The 16259-nt window shown below is 31.8% G+C and overlaps 1 protein-coding gene across 2 annotated transcripts in view; it reads right to left on the bottom strand.

Moving 5' to 3' along the window:
• LOC127730620 (tubulin gamma-1 chain) overlaps nt 1-16259 on the bottom strand; it is a 41408-nt gene that overhangs the window by 13492 nt on the left and 11657 nt on the right. For both annotated transcript variants that reach the window (XM_052239111.1, XM_052239112.1), the window contains exons 2-8: nt 13485-13535; nt 11979-12040; nt 10859-11026; nt 4149-4217; nt 3483-3562; nt 1293-1419; nt 442-528 (exon numbers count right to left, since the gene is read on the bottom strand). In XM_052239111.1, the coding sequence (XP_052095071.1) occupies nt 442-528; nt 1293-1419; nt 3483-3562; nt 4149-4217; nt 10859-11026; nt 11979-12040; nt 13485-13535 (644 nt within the window). The remainder of the gene's footprint in view (nt 1-441; nt 529-1292; nt 1420-3482; nt 3563-4148; nt 4218-10858; nt 11027-11978; nt 12041-13484; nt 13536-16259) is intronic.

The following is a 16259-nucleotide window of genomic DNA, read 5'->3' as shown; positions in this document are numbered from 1 at the left end:
CTGACAGCACAAGAGAGTATATCATATAACCATCATGTTAATTTTGTAAAGTGTAACTCTATAACAACTGTGAAAATATTAGAAATTTCTTTTTAACCATCTTTAAGATCATCAAGTAAACATTTCTGTGTTTTTGCAGGCAGTGATTGGAATGTTGTGAAGCTCTGTCCTTTTCTTATTTTGTTTAAATCCTGTTATGAATTTGATGCCTTGCCATCTTAAAATCCTTGCATGCAAAAGTAATTTAATTCAAACTGTATGAAAAACAATCCTAGCAAGTATGAAAGCTTCTAAGAGAAGTAGAGTTCATGAAGTGTTACTGATGAAAATATGGATGAAGGGACAAAGCCTTTTACTCTGTCCCCTATGCAGCAGGGAAATGGAGATGTGAATACTTAATGCTGGTGAATTTATAAGATTGACTATGGTTATTACACTTACCAGTTGGTTAATCTGTGCAAATGATGGAGTGTCTATATGTAATCTATCTGCTGCTATTCTATGTAAAGCTGTATTATCTAAAACCACCTGTAAATAACAATCATTCACTATCAAGCTGTATCTGTTTTGAGTATATCTTTAGGAACATTTAACTGATTGGACCAAAGCATCAAATTTGTAAATCTTTTATTTCTGTCACATTATAGAATACTGTATATTTTCTGCTTTCAATACCTCATTATTGAATGTTGTTGAGCATCAATATAATCCAATGCTGGCAAGGATTTCATTATATTTTTCAGCTAAATTCATACAGAAATTCAATGTGGATTTTAAGTGAGTATCCACATCTAACATATTATTACTTAAGGAGATGCTGTCAGAGCACTAAACTTAACTGGAGTCATTCATGCAGATAACAGCATACAAAGGTCAAGGTTGAATAATGTTCTCATAAACATAATAACTATCTAAGATATCCATGGTCCTTATCATTACTTCAAATGAAAAAAAATAATTTAATAGCAAAACTGAACACAAGTAAAATATATGTAAAAAAATAAAATGTTTGAATGACACTGTAAAACAAACAGGAATGTATCTGTACACTAAAAGTCATTTTTCTATTGCTTTAACATGATGAAATATGTCACTCATACATAAAATATACATTAAAGTCCACATAATTCAAATTAGGTGTCATTAATATCACAGTTAAATTCACTGACCAAACACCATTGTTCTACAACTTGTAGATGTTTAAATCTTGACCTCTTCTCAATTACTCATTGTAAATGATTGTTCATAGGGAAATTATTTGAAATATCATGAAATGTTAATTCAAAACTTACCACACAATCTGCATTCTGTGTTAGTCTTTTCAGGGTCAATAAAGAATTATATGGTTGTACAACAACATCTGAGATTTCATCTAAGTTGGGAAAAACTGAATAAGTTTGGATTAATTTCTTTGGAAATCTGAAAATTAAGAACAGTTAAAACTTTGTAGTCTAAATTTCTGCTTCAGTATCTTGATCATGTGTTGTTTATTTTTCCCTGTCTTACATTCATATTCTTGGAGGCATTATATATGTTGTTGGTTGGTGTTGTTTTTTTTAACTGTCAACATTATTTGGTAATTTCATGTAACAGTTTTATGTACCATTTCAGTAAATAGAAAGAAGTTAGATCCTAAAACATGTAGAAAATAATTTCTAATAGAACAAATTGTGTAATAAAAGATAAAAGATTAATGTGATAAATGGATCAATTTGCATCTGTTCCAAAAAGAATGCTTTTCAAAATCAAGAAAGGAGTAGGCCCGGTAAGACCCCTTTTTGGCCCCAAAATATAGCATTTTTACAAATTTGTTAAAATGTAAACTTTTAGCTATTTATTGGAAAGAAGAATACTTCTGTTCCATTAATATGGGCTGATTTTGACAATACAATGCACATGCATCAGGTAATAGCATCATAAGTTCATGCAATATTACTGAAATCTTCACAATTTTAGCATTTGTGCTAATTTTAAGGCAGTTTTTGTCTAAAATGGAAGTGGCCGCATTTGTGTTCCATCTTAATATTTAAATATATGTTGTATTTGATGATAATACATAACATATATAAAGGTTGAGACTGAACACGAATGCGGCCACTTTCATTTTAGACAAAAACAATCTGAAAAGTGATGTTTTATGGCATATTTGATAGATTTTTCATATTTAAGCCTCTATTTGATCATCTTTAATAACCAAATCAGTCCAAATCTTTAACATACACTAATTGAATCGACTGAAGTAGACACTTACGTGTTTAAAAAATGTCAAAAATCTTTCATTAGATGTACTTCGAATATTAGGCCAAAACAAGCCCTTACCGGACCTTCTCCTTTGGTAATAATCTAATCGCGAAGGAGTAATTTGGGTACACTTTATACATTTATATGTATTTCAATGTATTGGTTTGACCTCATCATTCATAATACGATAAAATGGTGTCTACGTTTATAGTTTTGTATAAAAATAAGGAGATGTGGTATGATTGCCAATGAGACAACTATCCACCAAAGTTCAAGAGAAGTGGATTTAAGCAATTATAGGCAGCAGTACGGCCTTCAACAATGAGAAAACCCCATACCTTATAGTTGGCTATAAAAAGCCCCAACATGAAAAATATGAAACAATTCAATTGAGAAAACTAACAGCCTAATTTATAACAAAACAATTTACAAAAAACAAATATGACAGACATGAACAAATGACAACCACTGAACTACAGGCTCCTGACTTGAGACAGGCACATAAAAGAGTGTGGCGGGGTTAAACATGTTTGTGAGTGCTCAACCCTCCCCTGAACCTGAGATAGTGGTGTACATAGATCAGGCTGTTGTTTTTTGTTTTTTTCTTAATTGTTTTACATTTTGTAATGTCAGGGACATTTATAGCTTACTACATGTATATGGTCATGATGGTATGGGTTTTGCTTATTGTACAGTGACCTATAGTTCATTACCGTTACATCATTTGGTCTCTAATGGATAGTTGTCTCACTGGCAAAATGGTTATGTTTATTGTGATGTAAATAGATCAGGGCGTTGGTTTTTTTGTTTGAATTGTTTTACATTTTGTAATGTCAGGGCCTTTTATAGCTTACTATATGGTCATGACGGTATGGTATTGCTCATTGTTGAAGGCTGTGCTGTGACCTATAGTTCATTACCTTTACATCATTGGTCTCTGATGGATAGGTGTCTCACTGGAAATAATATAGCATTTTCTACTTTTATAATAATCTCTGTTTAGAGTTCATAGTTTTATATGTTTAGTCTAAATTCACATTATAAGAAGAACTAAGTTTAAGGGTCAAGTGAAATGCAAGTTATTTATACATATAAAGTGTGTTTGAAATATAAAATTACCCACTGTTAATACAATTGTTAAAATATAAAATGTTTTCCTTTCCTTTGATATATGTATATTATGTGATATAGAAACAGCATTGACACAAAGTAAGAAACTGTACACTGTGTTTATTACAAACCTGTCATTTAACCGTTCTAATAAATATGATCCCATTCCTGATCCGGTTCCACCTGCTATGGAATGACAAAGGACAAAACCCTTCAAAAAAATATAATATCTTAATTTTATTCTATTCTCCAAGGTTACCATTTTTCAGAAAGAGCATGTTGGTAAATATAATATATATTTCCTTAATAATGATGACACAGTAAATGATGGCATCATAGCACTTAATATTTATCATCTTCATACAAAAATTATTTTCATTGATGTAATTCTTTTTATTAACGGTAATATAAAAATAAGAAGATGTGGTATGATTGCCAATGCGACAACTTTCCACCAGAGACCAAATGACGTAGAAAAAAGCATTCAATTCTATCAAAGTTAAAATTACAATTCCATGGTTATGGCTGTTATCAGAATTTTTTTGTTTTATCAATTTTAAATATTTTACTTTTCTTAGGTTTGGAAATTGTTGACTCTATATATGGTGTTGTCATATAGATATGTGTTTCAAATTTGAAATTTTTTAAATTAGTTGTTTTAAATCCAAATAGTGATTACTGTAATTAACTAATCATTTGTATATTTTTACTATTGTATTTTACTTTTACAAAGACAATCTTGATTTGTATCTGTTTAAACTGTAATAAAGTTATTTTCATTAAGCATTTAGATTTACCTCCAGACTGTCACTTCCATCTGCTTCTCTGTCTATTATATCAAATATTTCTTCATATAATTTCTCTGCCTGTAATATCATAGATTAGAAATATATTTTATTGTATCTCAATGTAATAGTTAGTGCAAATACAGCTTCAAATTATCAATGTAATCAGTGACCAAAAAAAGCTTTAAACCGTTGCTATACAATAAAAGTTTTCATACATGTATGTATATTGGTGAATTTATCCCTAGTAGAATATATATTGCACTCGCAATATAAAAATCTGCTCACAATATTCATGCAGTAACCCTATATATTGTTTGGCTGTATTATATTATACTGTTATTAAAAGTGTGTTTTCATATTAATCCTCTATTATGTTCAAGTACAGTTGCATTGGGTAGAGTTTTGGTGTATTGGCTCAAGGCAATGTGCAAGAGCTTTTTAAACATGTATTTTCAATGGTTCGAAAGGCCCTTCTATTGTTAATACGGTATAATATAACAAATGTGTCCCCTTATAAGTGGTGCATATCCAAGATTTTCAACCCTATAAACTTGGGACTGCTCGAGCTCCCTCAGTAGGGACTCTGTGGGAACGTCACGTCAATAAACTCATATCTGCCGTAATGCATAATTGGTGTTATCGACGTCGGTAAAAATTACAAAATAAAAACTTTTTCATTCGATGTCAGTTAAAAATAAAATATCACAGGAAACTTGAATTTTAGCTCTTCAAACTAGGCTAAAAGTTATAGACTTTACCCTTTTGTATCTATATTTCATAACAACTTGAAAATCGGTAATATTATCCACAACGTTTATTTTTCGCTATCATATTCAACAATTTGATATCCTATCGGGACCTAGCGCTATTTATAGAAACGTAAACAGACATCAAAATTTTGCATGCATCATCCTGAAGTTGAGAACAGTAAAATTTTGTTGGTATCCTAATCCAATTTCGTCAATAAGGTGTCTAATTTTGAAGAAAATCTACAAAATTTTGAGTTTTCACCCGAAAGAAACCCCATGTTCACATATTTTTCAAGGATCCATCGCTCCCCGCAATCTACAACATATTATCTTTACAAAAATGTCCAGTTTATGTAAATGTGTTACGAATTGACGAGGCGCCAGTGCGTCAAAGGCGGCAGGATCCAGCATTAAAAGAACCAAAATAGCGCCGTAACGTTATATTTATTCACTGTTCACATCATCATGCAATCAGTTAAACTTTCAATTTCTGCTAAATTACACTCGAACGTAATGGTTGCGTTATTCACGATCCATTGTTGTCAATTAATAAGATTATAAATTCGAATACATATTTACTTGCACAAATACGACAAAGATTCGCTCGAAAACTAACTTCATGAAATATTGTCATCATAGATACCTGATAAGGGTTAATTCCCTTTGTTTATAAAAAAAAATAGTTTGAGGTACTGTGCAGGATATTCTGTACACTTGAATTCACATAACTTAATAAAAATTGTAATGCAATAGTAAGAGTTAAGTATAAATAATCTATTTACTCAACCAATTAATACTTTCCTTTAAAGAAAAAATATATTATTATAATTGAATTCAAACAAAATATGCAATACAAGCGACGTAAATATTTTCTATTTTAAAAATTAGAATGGTCCAGGTTTTGTAAAAAATGTTGAAAAAAATAAATTATACCCCCCCCCCCCTCCCGCCCATTTCCCAAAAAAAAAATAAACAAAACAAACATAAAACAAGACGAAAAAGAAAAGTCAAAATGATTTAACGAAAAATTAAAATGAAAATAAGCAAAACAAGCAAAAAAGAATTAACTACATCATGTTTTATCTTAAAATAATATGGATACAAACAAAATAAAAATAAGGAGATGTGGTATGATTGCAAAAGAGACAACTATATCCATCAAAGTTCAAATGAAGTGGATGTAAGCAATAATAGGCAACCGTACGGCCTTCAACAATGAGAAAAAAACCATACCCTATGGTCGGCTATAAAAGCTTGTTATTGATTGTCCTCAGTTATAACCATTCAGTATTGATTAAGTTTGAAGGAACCAAGTATAATATTTATAAGAAGCATTTGATTCAACTTTGAATTTGTGTCACGGAACACATACTACATGAAACACGTCTTCTTTAAAATATTACACTTGTACGAAATTGAACTGATCTGTATTTAAATCGATCTTAAAAAGTTCGCGTGTACATTTGCACAAGCAAGATCGATCGAGATCGATCTTATCTAATCTAGTGCGTTTACACTGCAACATAAACAGAACCGGTCTGACCTGATTACTTTACATTTCGTAAACAAATAATCGTAAAAATTGATTTGAATAATAACGAGTGCATTTCGCGCGGACTATCACACACTGCAAAATTATGGAAAAAATAGTTGGATCATTGGAATTTCGTATGCAGTTATCAATTATCTTTTTGGTTAACACGTCACAAGCCATTAAACAAAAAATTGCGAGGAGACTATCACTTGAAAACAAACTGTCAATGCCTTTGAAGATGAGGATTTGCAGCAAAGAACTAGAATTTATCGATTCAGAAGAATGATGCAAAAACGGCGGAATCTTTTCCCATCCATCGTTTTTAAACACGTGTGTTTTTGCCGCCGAACATGCGCAGATTTATTTTCATATCTAACTATATCATTCACTTGAAGAAAGATCGATCGAGATCGATCTTAGCGTTTACACCTGAAGAAAGATCGATTCAAATAAGATCGATCTTTTTAAAACCACCTCTGGAGGTGGACTTTGTAAGTCCGATTGAAGATCGATCTTTCCCGTTAACATTAGACTAAGGATCGATCTTTCGATCTCAAGATAGATTGATCTTTTTAACAAGTGTAAACGGGGTCTTAGAAAGTAACATAAATGCTTCCAATCAAAAAACACTAAACCACTCACTAAATTCATTTCGAAATTGCAAAATTGCTGCACTTATTTGAACCAAGCGTATGTCAAAGTGTTGCATGTATATGTTTAAGATCTAACAACATTTATCAAGTTGGATTAAGATTTTTTACCACGATACAGTTTATATTAATGTGATTTAGATTTACATGTTACAGCGTTCATTCATAATAATATCATTTTTAAAACTATATATCCCTGAAAATCATAAAGTTCCTTTCAAATTATATATATTATATATAAATTAAAGAAAGATGTATTGAATCTAGCTGTTTTTAACCCAGATGTAATGTTTCTAAGCTTGAACATTTTGTAACCTGAATTAAAAATATGTATGGCTATACTATCCCTTTTTCAAACCGAATTGTTGGCCCAGGTTTTTCGGATGTAAGACCCTTATTGAGGTGGCTGTACTTTAGCTGTTTGGTATATCGGATGCATAAATACGAAGCAACAGTAAGTCAACTTTAAATTTGAAGCCTTGTTTGCGGAGAGCATTTATCTTTCTGCAAGGCAAATCCACACACATACTTAACAATCCCGCTATAACGTTTGAAGTCTTAATTTCCTGCCCTTCATTCCGCGATCGTCTATTTTTGAAGACCATAAATAAATGAATAATTTGATTTGCTAACTTATTGAGCATATATGAAATGTTTGCAACTGGACATTAAGCCAATTATAATTATAAACCACATATCGTGTCATGTATAAAGATTTATCTACAGATGAATAAGAGTTTCTTAGCTGGTTTGACTCCTTCATGTGAAATAGTTGTCATTTTCATCCACCATCACACGGATTTATTCAAATACATGCATTGTAATATTTCGATTAATATTTTTAAAAAATAACATCTTATATATATTAAACAAGTTTTTTTACTTGGAGGTTACAAATCCGAAGTGTTCTAGAGTCTAAATCAATACATATTGAAGATTTTGCCAAAAATTTACACATATCTATCTATTAATTCAAAGGGTTATTCAGTGCTATATATTGTTGTAGGGGACAGTTTTAAAACAGTATGTATAAACAAAATATTATAAAATGATATTCAAAATTTTACATTGAAAGATATCCTTAAAACAACTAAAATGATTTGTATCTGAAATACAAGAATGAGCGTTTCTATGGAGTTTAGTGTGGCGTCCATTTCGATGAACTAGTATACATTATCATTGAGGGGCCAGCTGAGGACCACCTCCGGGTGCGAGGTTTTCTAACTGTGTTGAAGACCCATTGGTAGTCTTCGGCTTTTTTCTGCTCTTTGGTCGGGTTGTTGTCTCTTTTCCCATCCCCGTTTCCATTCTCAATTTTATTGGTTTTGGTAAAGTATGCTATTCTTCTTCATTGTTGTGGTACAAATGTACATGTGCAGACTTGTAACAATCTACCTTAGTTGCAGCTTCGACCCATAATTAGGTGATATGTTTTTAAAGAAATGTCATAATGTTGTGGTTAGACCTTCAAAGTATACACAAGAAGATATCATACTCTAAATATTGATAATAATGAAGACTCTTTGGAAATTGTCCTGATGTCTAATATATTCAGGGAAATTTAGCTCTATTTTTTTCAGAAGAAGATACCAACATAATAATATCTGAACATGGCCATGTTAAATTAGATTAATTCATAACATATAATGAAATTGTTCATATTTTAAGTCCATATTTTGAATTGAATGTATGAAAGAGTGCCTGTACATATATATGTTACGTATATACAGGCCTGTGTTATTCTCATTTTCTGTACATACAAGACCTGTTCAGTAGCATGTCTTCATCCTTGAACCCCAAAGGTGACTGGTGGTATAGAAATGTGGTTTTCCTCCAACCACAAGTAAAACCCTTGGCAAAGTGGAGCATCCGTTTTGTTGTGTGGGATGTGTGAATACACAACCACGCCCGGTTAGAATAGGGACGAATTAAGGCCTCGTGAAGAGAGAGTACCACGCTCCCTGCACGTTAGGAATTTTTGCAGCAACTCTTTTATGGGTCCGTGGGTAGCCTGATGCAAAGGAGAAAATTCATGCCCTATCCATTATACCCACATTTTCAGCTGGTGACTGTTGAAATTCCCCTCCTTTTCCCCGGTCGATCCGTATTACAGAACCAAGCTATTACATCTATTTATATTTTGTTCTCATCCTGAATGTGTTTGAAATATTTGCCACTGGACATAAAACAAATTGTCAATGATTTTTTTATCTTGGCTCATGAATGAAAGGAGATGTATAAAGTAACAAGACAGCAAAATAACCACAAAAATAAATACAAAATCATGACTTGAAGCAAAGCTTCGTGTCTTTCTTTTTGACTCTTTTGAGTTATTATTTGCAGTAAATATGAAAAACAAATTATGTGCATAATAAATATGATACGTGCCTGGATTAGTGTTTTTAATTTTTATTTCTATGCTTAATTCATTATTACTGTCTGAAATCTGGAAATCGTTAAGGTTGATGTAGAGAGTTTCACATGGAAAGGTGGATTGAAACTAATTTTCTTTGATTTTATCATAATAAAAAATGGTAGAAATAGGGGGGGGTCAGTTCTTACCCTGGACCTTAGACAAACCGACTTTTGCATCTAACAATGGTAGTCTTATTAAACACTTGCTACACTTCTAAAACAAGAAACTGCTATTTGTGTAAATCATATGGTCAAAAAAGTACATGGAAATTAACAATTCAAAACATTTGAAAATTTCGTTTTTTAACGTTTTGTGCTAACTAGTACAGTTTCCCGTATTTTCCTGTGCGAAATAAGATTTTCACGTACAAGGGTCATACGCTATAAGAAATAGTTAGTTTTTGTATCCTTTCTGCTCATTTTGTGTATGATGTGTGCTGCGGTAGTTATAATACTAAGTTTTTTAGTGTGTTTTTATTGTAAATTGGAATGTTGGCAGACAAAAGGTATATATTCATGAATATCAGGCAGATGCTTGGGGTCAAAGGTCAAACATAAAAATGAAAACTCTTGTCCTAGTATATTTCTACCACATAAATATTTCAAATAATAAATGCTTTTTGTGTATTTTTTTCTTAAAAAAAAATCCCACAGAGTCCCTACCCTCAGAGAAATAATCTTTCATTGTTGACCATTCTGAATATTCACCTTTTCTAGTAGACTACGGGCCATAATTGTATATACTCAAAGAAAACAACCATCATAACATATGAAAAATAACAACAACTTTAACATCAAACTTGTTGAAGACTTGAAATCTGATGTATTGGGTAGTATGCACTTCCTTTTTTAGACACCTTTTAGAACCAATAACCGGCAGTTAAAATCCTACATTAGACCAGTTTAAATCTGTAACAACTGGTTTTTCTGTTCTAGACCTATATTAATCACCAGTTCTCAGACACATAGAATAATCATGATAATTGTATTAAATGGACAATTTATAATGTATTCCATGTCATTGGTTAATAAAGTGATATTGCACTTATAACAGAATAACTGCAGCATAATATGCTCATTTTTTAACATTTAGGGTGTACATGTATCCTTGGTCCAGTTATTGTCAGTAGCGCTAGCTCAGTTAATCTCCCTTATTTGTTGTAACTAAAACCCTGTCCATTTTTCCTCCTTTCTATTATCAAGGAATGCAACTTTTCACAAATTTCATATGATATAAGTAACAGGATGATTGCCATTAGTTAAGGAGTTACTGCTTAACCTTCTCTCCTAATTTATGAATACCAATGAATGATACTTATGTGTATACCGGTAACCAATGTTTTCAAAAGAAGCCAATAGTTTGCACTGTACCTGTGTATATCCACTAGCCCAGTTATTACCGGCACCTCCTCCATGCTTTGAGAGGTAGACATTTTCTGGGTTGTATAAATTAGCATATGGAGAGTTCATTATAGAGTTGATAACCCTGGGCTCTAAATCCAATAAAACTGCTCTGGGAATATAATGTTCATCATCAGCCTACAAAATAGAAATGCCTATAGTTAATTTGCCTTTTTAAACAGCCATACAAAGCCATATGGTTACTTTTGAGAATGGTGCAAGGAGACAGCTGTAAATCAAATGTACAATGTTAATGCAAGAAACAAGATAAAAATCACTCCTACTGCATGCTACTTTTACATCGGTCATGACTTATGAAAAAGTCAACATTAATGTAAAACTTATTTTTTCCCTTAATTTTATTTTTCACAACATTAACTTTTAAGAAACATGCATGTAATATGAATACATATTAAATATTATTTTTACCACTTTTTTGTAATCAGGGGTAAAAGATAGCAGGTAAATTATACTGAAATAGCATTATCTCTTTTAGTTTTTCAGATTTATTTTTACTTTAATATAAATAATTCATATTTTCTTTTCTTCTTGGTTTTATCTTAAGACTAAATTGCTCATATAGAATGTCTGATTGTCAATCTTCAATAGTTTTCAATTAGAAAAAATACAATTTCATGAACAATGAAAATCTCATCTGTCTGTTGTTTTAAAAACACTGCATTTACCAGCTTCCAGAGAACAATTTCTAAAGTTCTTGCACAGTTGCCTAACACCTGTGCATATTAAAGTTCTTTTAAAATTCATATGACAAAATTTTAACTAGAATACAAAAAAATATTACAAGCCAGGAAAAATTATTTCATGCTTATTTTGATTAATTCCGAAACCTTGAAAATTCCCAAAATTGCCTGTTTATAAAATTTTTGAAGGTGCATAAGGGGAGATCATTCTAACATTGAAATAAAAATTATCTGATATTAAATTAAAGAGGGGCCTATGGAATTAATTGTTTCATTTCATGAAAGATTAGTTATATATTGTTAAGATAACTGGTGAAGCAGCTTGTCTATTTTTTATCTTAAAAATAATACAAACATTTTTTTAAATATGAAATCATTACAAAAAGTACCTGATAAAAAAATACATCTTTCCTGTCTGTACCCTCTGTTGCAAAGTCCTCAAGTATCCCCTCTGGAAAAAAGTTTCATGTATTAAGATATACTGAGCAGCACAAGAAAAGCACAACCTCTCTGCAGTCACTGTTTCCTATCATTATCCTGCCATAACCAGAGCTCCAGAGAAGAATTCATAAATTGGGGTATTAACCCACCAATTTTTATGTAATTGAGTGAAATATTTCTTCATATGCATCTTCAATTAGAATTCACCCATCAGACAAAGATCGAATAGACCACTTTCGAGTTATGTCCTTCACTGGAAAAGTTCGTCAATTTTGTGCACCTTTGTGACGTCATTTACCAGATAGAGGGGATCACCTGTATCCCTGCTCTATTAAAGTTCATCAAGCATCTTTGTGATCGTCATTATGCAGGATAAACTAGAAATAATGTTTGTTTCGTAAGTACTTTATCACAATTCCCTAATGATAGCAGTACTGAATATCAATTATAAGAATTTAATTTGCTGAATAATTCGTGCAATATAGCATCATCTTTTTTCAACCAATCGCTCACCATAGGAACGGAAGTGACGATGCCCCTAAACGCACGAATGATGTTCACTAAAACCAAAGTTTTTGACGGAAATGCAACGAACTCGAAAGTTGTCTATTGGATTTTTCACCACCAAGCTCCTGAATATTTTGGGTTTAATATGTGTACATTTTTGTACCAAATTTCTGAAAAATCTATTTCTTCTCAGTTCTCTTTCTATATACAAATGCAACATATGATTTTTTTAAATACAACATGTACTATGTATTCATTATCACGTCTACTCTCAAAAACAATTGGACAATGTTGGAAGTTAAGCAATAATTAAACAATAAAAAAACAGAATAAGCTGTCTGAGTTCTGGCATTACAATAGTAACTATCAAACATACAAGAGTAACTGGTGTCTAGAAATATGGTCACTTTGGTCTTCTTCTCATCCATTAGCTGCTCTCTGTACGTTAAAGAACCCTTGCAAAAGCTAAGGATTGTATTAATTGTATAAAGTTTCTTATCCTGAATATGATTAAAATAATTGCCACTTGATGTTAAGCAAGCAATAATCAATCAATCAATAAACTAAAATAGCCCACTTTATCACTGGAACTGGAGTTTTCAATATGTCAATACATGCTAAATTTTTCTCTGTTATATTGTTTCCCATTTTTTTGCCAAGGGCCTTTTTTCGCTTACTACATGTATACTGTATTGGTATTGATCTTTGTTGATAACCTGTAGGGTTTCAGAGCATACATTGTACATGTTGTATGGTAATTGTTTACATCTTTGTTCTTTAATCTTTAAATTTTGGTGGATAGTTGTCTGATTGGCAATCATGCAACATCACATTATCTTCACATCATTTATAATGTTCTACTTTTATCATGTTTATTTGAGTGCTTTTTCATCAAAGCTGATATTTGAAGCAACTAACATCAGTAGTTCATAGGAATCATAGCTTACCAGGACTGATTCCATGCTCAGAGCAAAGCTGTTTCCAGAATTCCATACCAACTGAAATATACAAATCAGAATTAAATACATCCACTAAATTTTTTCCTCATTTCATAATGTAATAAGGTATAGATGCAAGTGATTTTACCAACTCTTGTGCATGTACATTTAATCTTACTTGTAAAAATTTTATTGGTCAAGACTAAAATGCACATAGAGGACAAGTTCATTAAATTGTCCAATCAGTAATTAAATAAATCTACCAGTAAACTAGAGAGCCTGTGTCGCTCACCTGTAATTACTGATGCTTTGGAAATCATGTAAAATAAGGTTAAAATCATGATTAATAGTATTAGATATTAGATATTATAATGATATCTAAGATATTAACAAAAAACTGCAAAATTTCTGTAAAATTACTAACTCAGGGGCAGCAACCCAACAACGGGTTTTCCGATTCGTCTGAAAATTTCAGGGCAGATAAATCTAAATCTGATGAACTTTTTTGCCACCTGTCAGATTTGCTCTAAATGCTTTAGTTTCAGAGATATAAACCAAAAACTGCATTTTACCCCTATGTTCTATTTTTAATCATGTCGGCCATGATGGTTGGAAGGCGGGGTCATCAGACAAATTTTTTAAACTAGATACCCTAATGATGATTAAGGCCAAGTATGGTTAAATTTGTTTCAGAGAAGAAGATATTTGTAAAAATTTACAAAAATTTACGAAAAATTGTTAAAAATTGACTATTAAGGGCAATAACTCCTAAAGGGGTCGACTGACAATTTTGGTCATGACAACTTATTTGTAGATCTTACTTTGCTGAACATTATTGCTGTTTACAGTTTATCTCTATCTATAATAATATTCAAGATAATAACCAAAAAATGCAAAATTTCCATAAGATTACCAATTCAGGGGCAGCAACCGAAACAACGGGTTGTCAGATTTGTCTGAAAATTTCAGGGCAGATAGATCCTGACCTGATAATCAGTTTTACCAACGTCAGATTTACTCTAAATGCTTTGGTTTCAGAGATATAAGCCAAAATCTACATTTTACCCCTATGTTCTATTTTTAGCCATGGCGGCCATCTTGGTTGGTTGGCGGGGTCATCGGACACATTTTTTAAACAAGATACCCTAATGATGATTGTGGCCAAGTTTGGTTAAATTTGGCCCAGTGGTTTCAGAGAAGAAGATTTTTGTAAAAGCTGACGACAACAAAGACGACGGACGCCAATTGATGAGAAAAGCTCACTTGGCCCTTTGGGCCAGGTGAGCTAAAAATCAATGGCTTAGCAGGCAAAATATTTTAGGTTTTGTTGATTATGTCTTTTTTGGGCTTGTTCCCAACCTGTAAAAATTTTGTTCTATATTTTGATAAATTTTGTGAGAAGTCTTTGATGACCCCCTCATGAAACAATTGTTTCAGTTGTAGTTGATATACATGATATATATTACATTGGATATCTTCACAACAATAGGTGAGTTTAACAGTGTAATTGAGTAGTAAAAAGGAAATTCAGGTGTGTCATTGTGTTTGGTCACTTTGAAATGACCATATTCTATGTTCAATGGTGAATATAAAAGAATCTCAAAATCCTGCCAGAATTAAAACTTTTCAAAAGGTGAACAGGTTTTTCTGTACAGAATGCACCTACATTTTTGTAAATCCCCTTTGTAGCACTTGTCAAAACACCTGTGAAATGATTAAAGGGACTATAAGTTTTAGAGTTACCTTTTTCCCTTTTTACTCATAACCATTAACTTCAGAAGAGCCAATTTTTGCTGCCTATAGCTATATATACACTTGCCTTATGTTACAATATGGTACCCGTATGTCACAGTTCACACAAATTGTCTTATCTGTGGGTCCTGACTATAAAATTTTATAATATCTGCCAATGTAACATTTTGCACATCCCATTGTTTTTACAGACATAAAAAGTCATTAAGATACATTGTTGAGACCTTGGGTATTCTGTCAATCAAAGGACACAGGTTTTCAAGGTCTAATCTAGGATTTCAGAGAGAGTAGGGAGAAGTGGAAGTCAATTACCGTTTTGGTTTCGTCATGTTTTTGTGTTCATCTATGACAAATATATCATTATATGATCATGATGATACTGTATATATATTGATTAAACTGTTGACACGTGTGCTCAGAGATATGTCTCGCCTTTTTGTAATTTGGTAGTATAATCCAAATGGCAATATTTAAACATGTACATGATGAACCATGACTTAATGTGCATGACCAAAAAACCTCTTATGGAAATGAGAAATGCCAATCCAATACTTATAAAAGTTAATATACTGTTAACACAGAGATATGTCTCGCCTATTTGTTATTTTGATAATGCAAATGTTGAAATTAAAATAGCAATACTTTAACATGTAAGTTATGCAAATATTCAAAGTCAATGAACCATGACTGAAGGGCTAAACAATCGCCATGGAAATGAGATGTGCCAATGCTAATACAACTGCAAACCAAATACCATTGACTTTTCATAAGTCGTTCCCTTTAAACAAACCTAAACACAAACATTAACTTGTAAACTATGTAAAAGTTTCAAAGTCAATGAACCATAATTAGGGGGTGGGGTTATATAATCTCCATGGAAATGAAACTTGCAAATGCCAATACATTTGCATACTGAATATCATTGACTTAACAAATGCTTAACATTAGTGGTTCATCTTAAACTGACCTAATTATATAATCACAAACAAGTACATGTAAACTAAGCAATAGTTTCAAAGTCAATAAACCATG

This window comes from Mytilus californianus, unplaced genomic scaffold (assembly GCF_021869535.1).
Source record: "Mytilus californianus isolate M0D057914Y unplaced genomic scaffold, xbMytCali1.0.p SCAF_2, whole genome shotgun sequence".
Lineage (NCBI taxonomy): Eukaryota > Metazoa > Mollusca > Bivalvia > Mytilida > Mytilidae > Mytilus > Mytilus californianus.
This window is presented reverse-complemented; position numbering and strand designations above follow the sequence as displayed.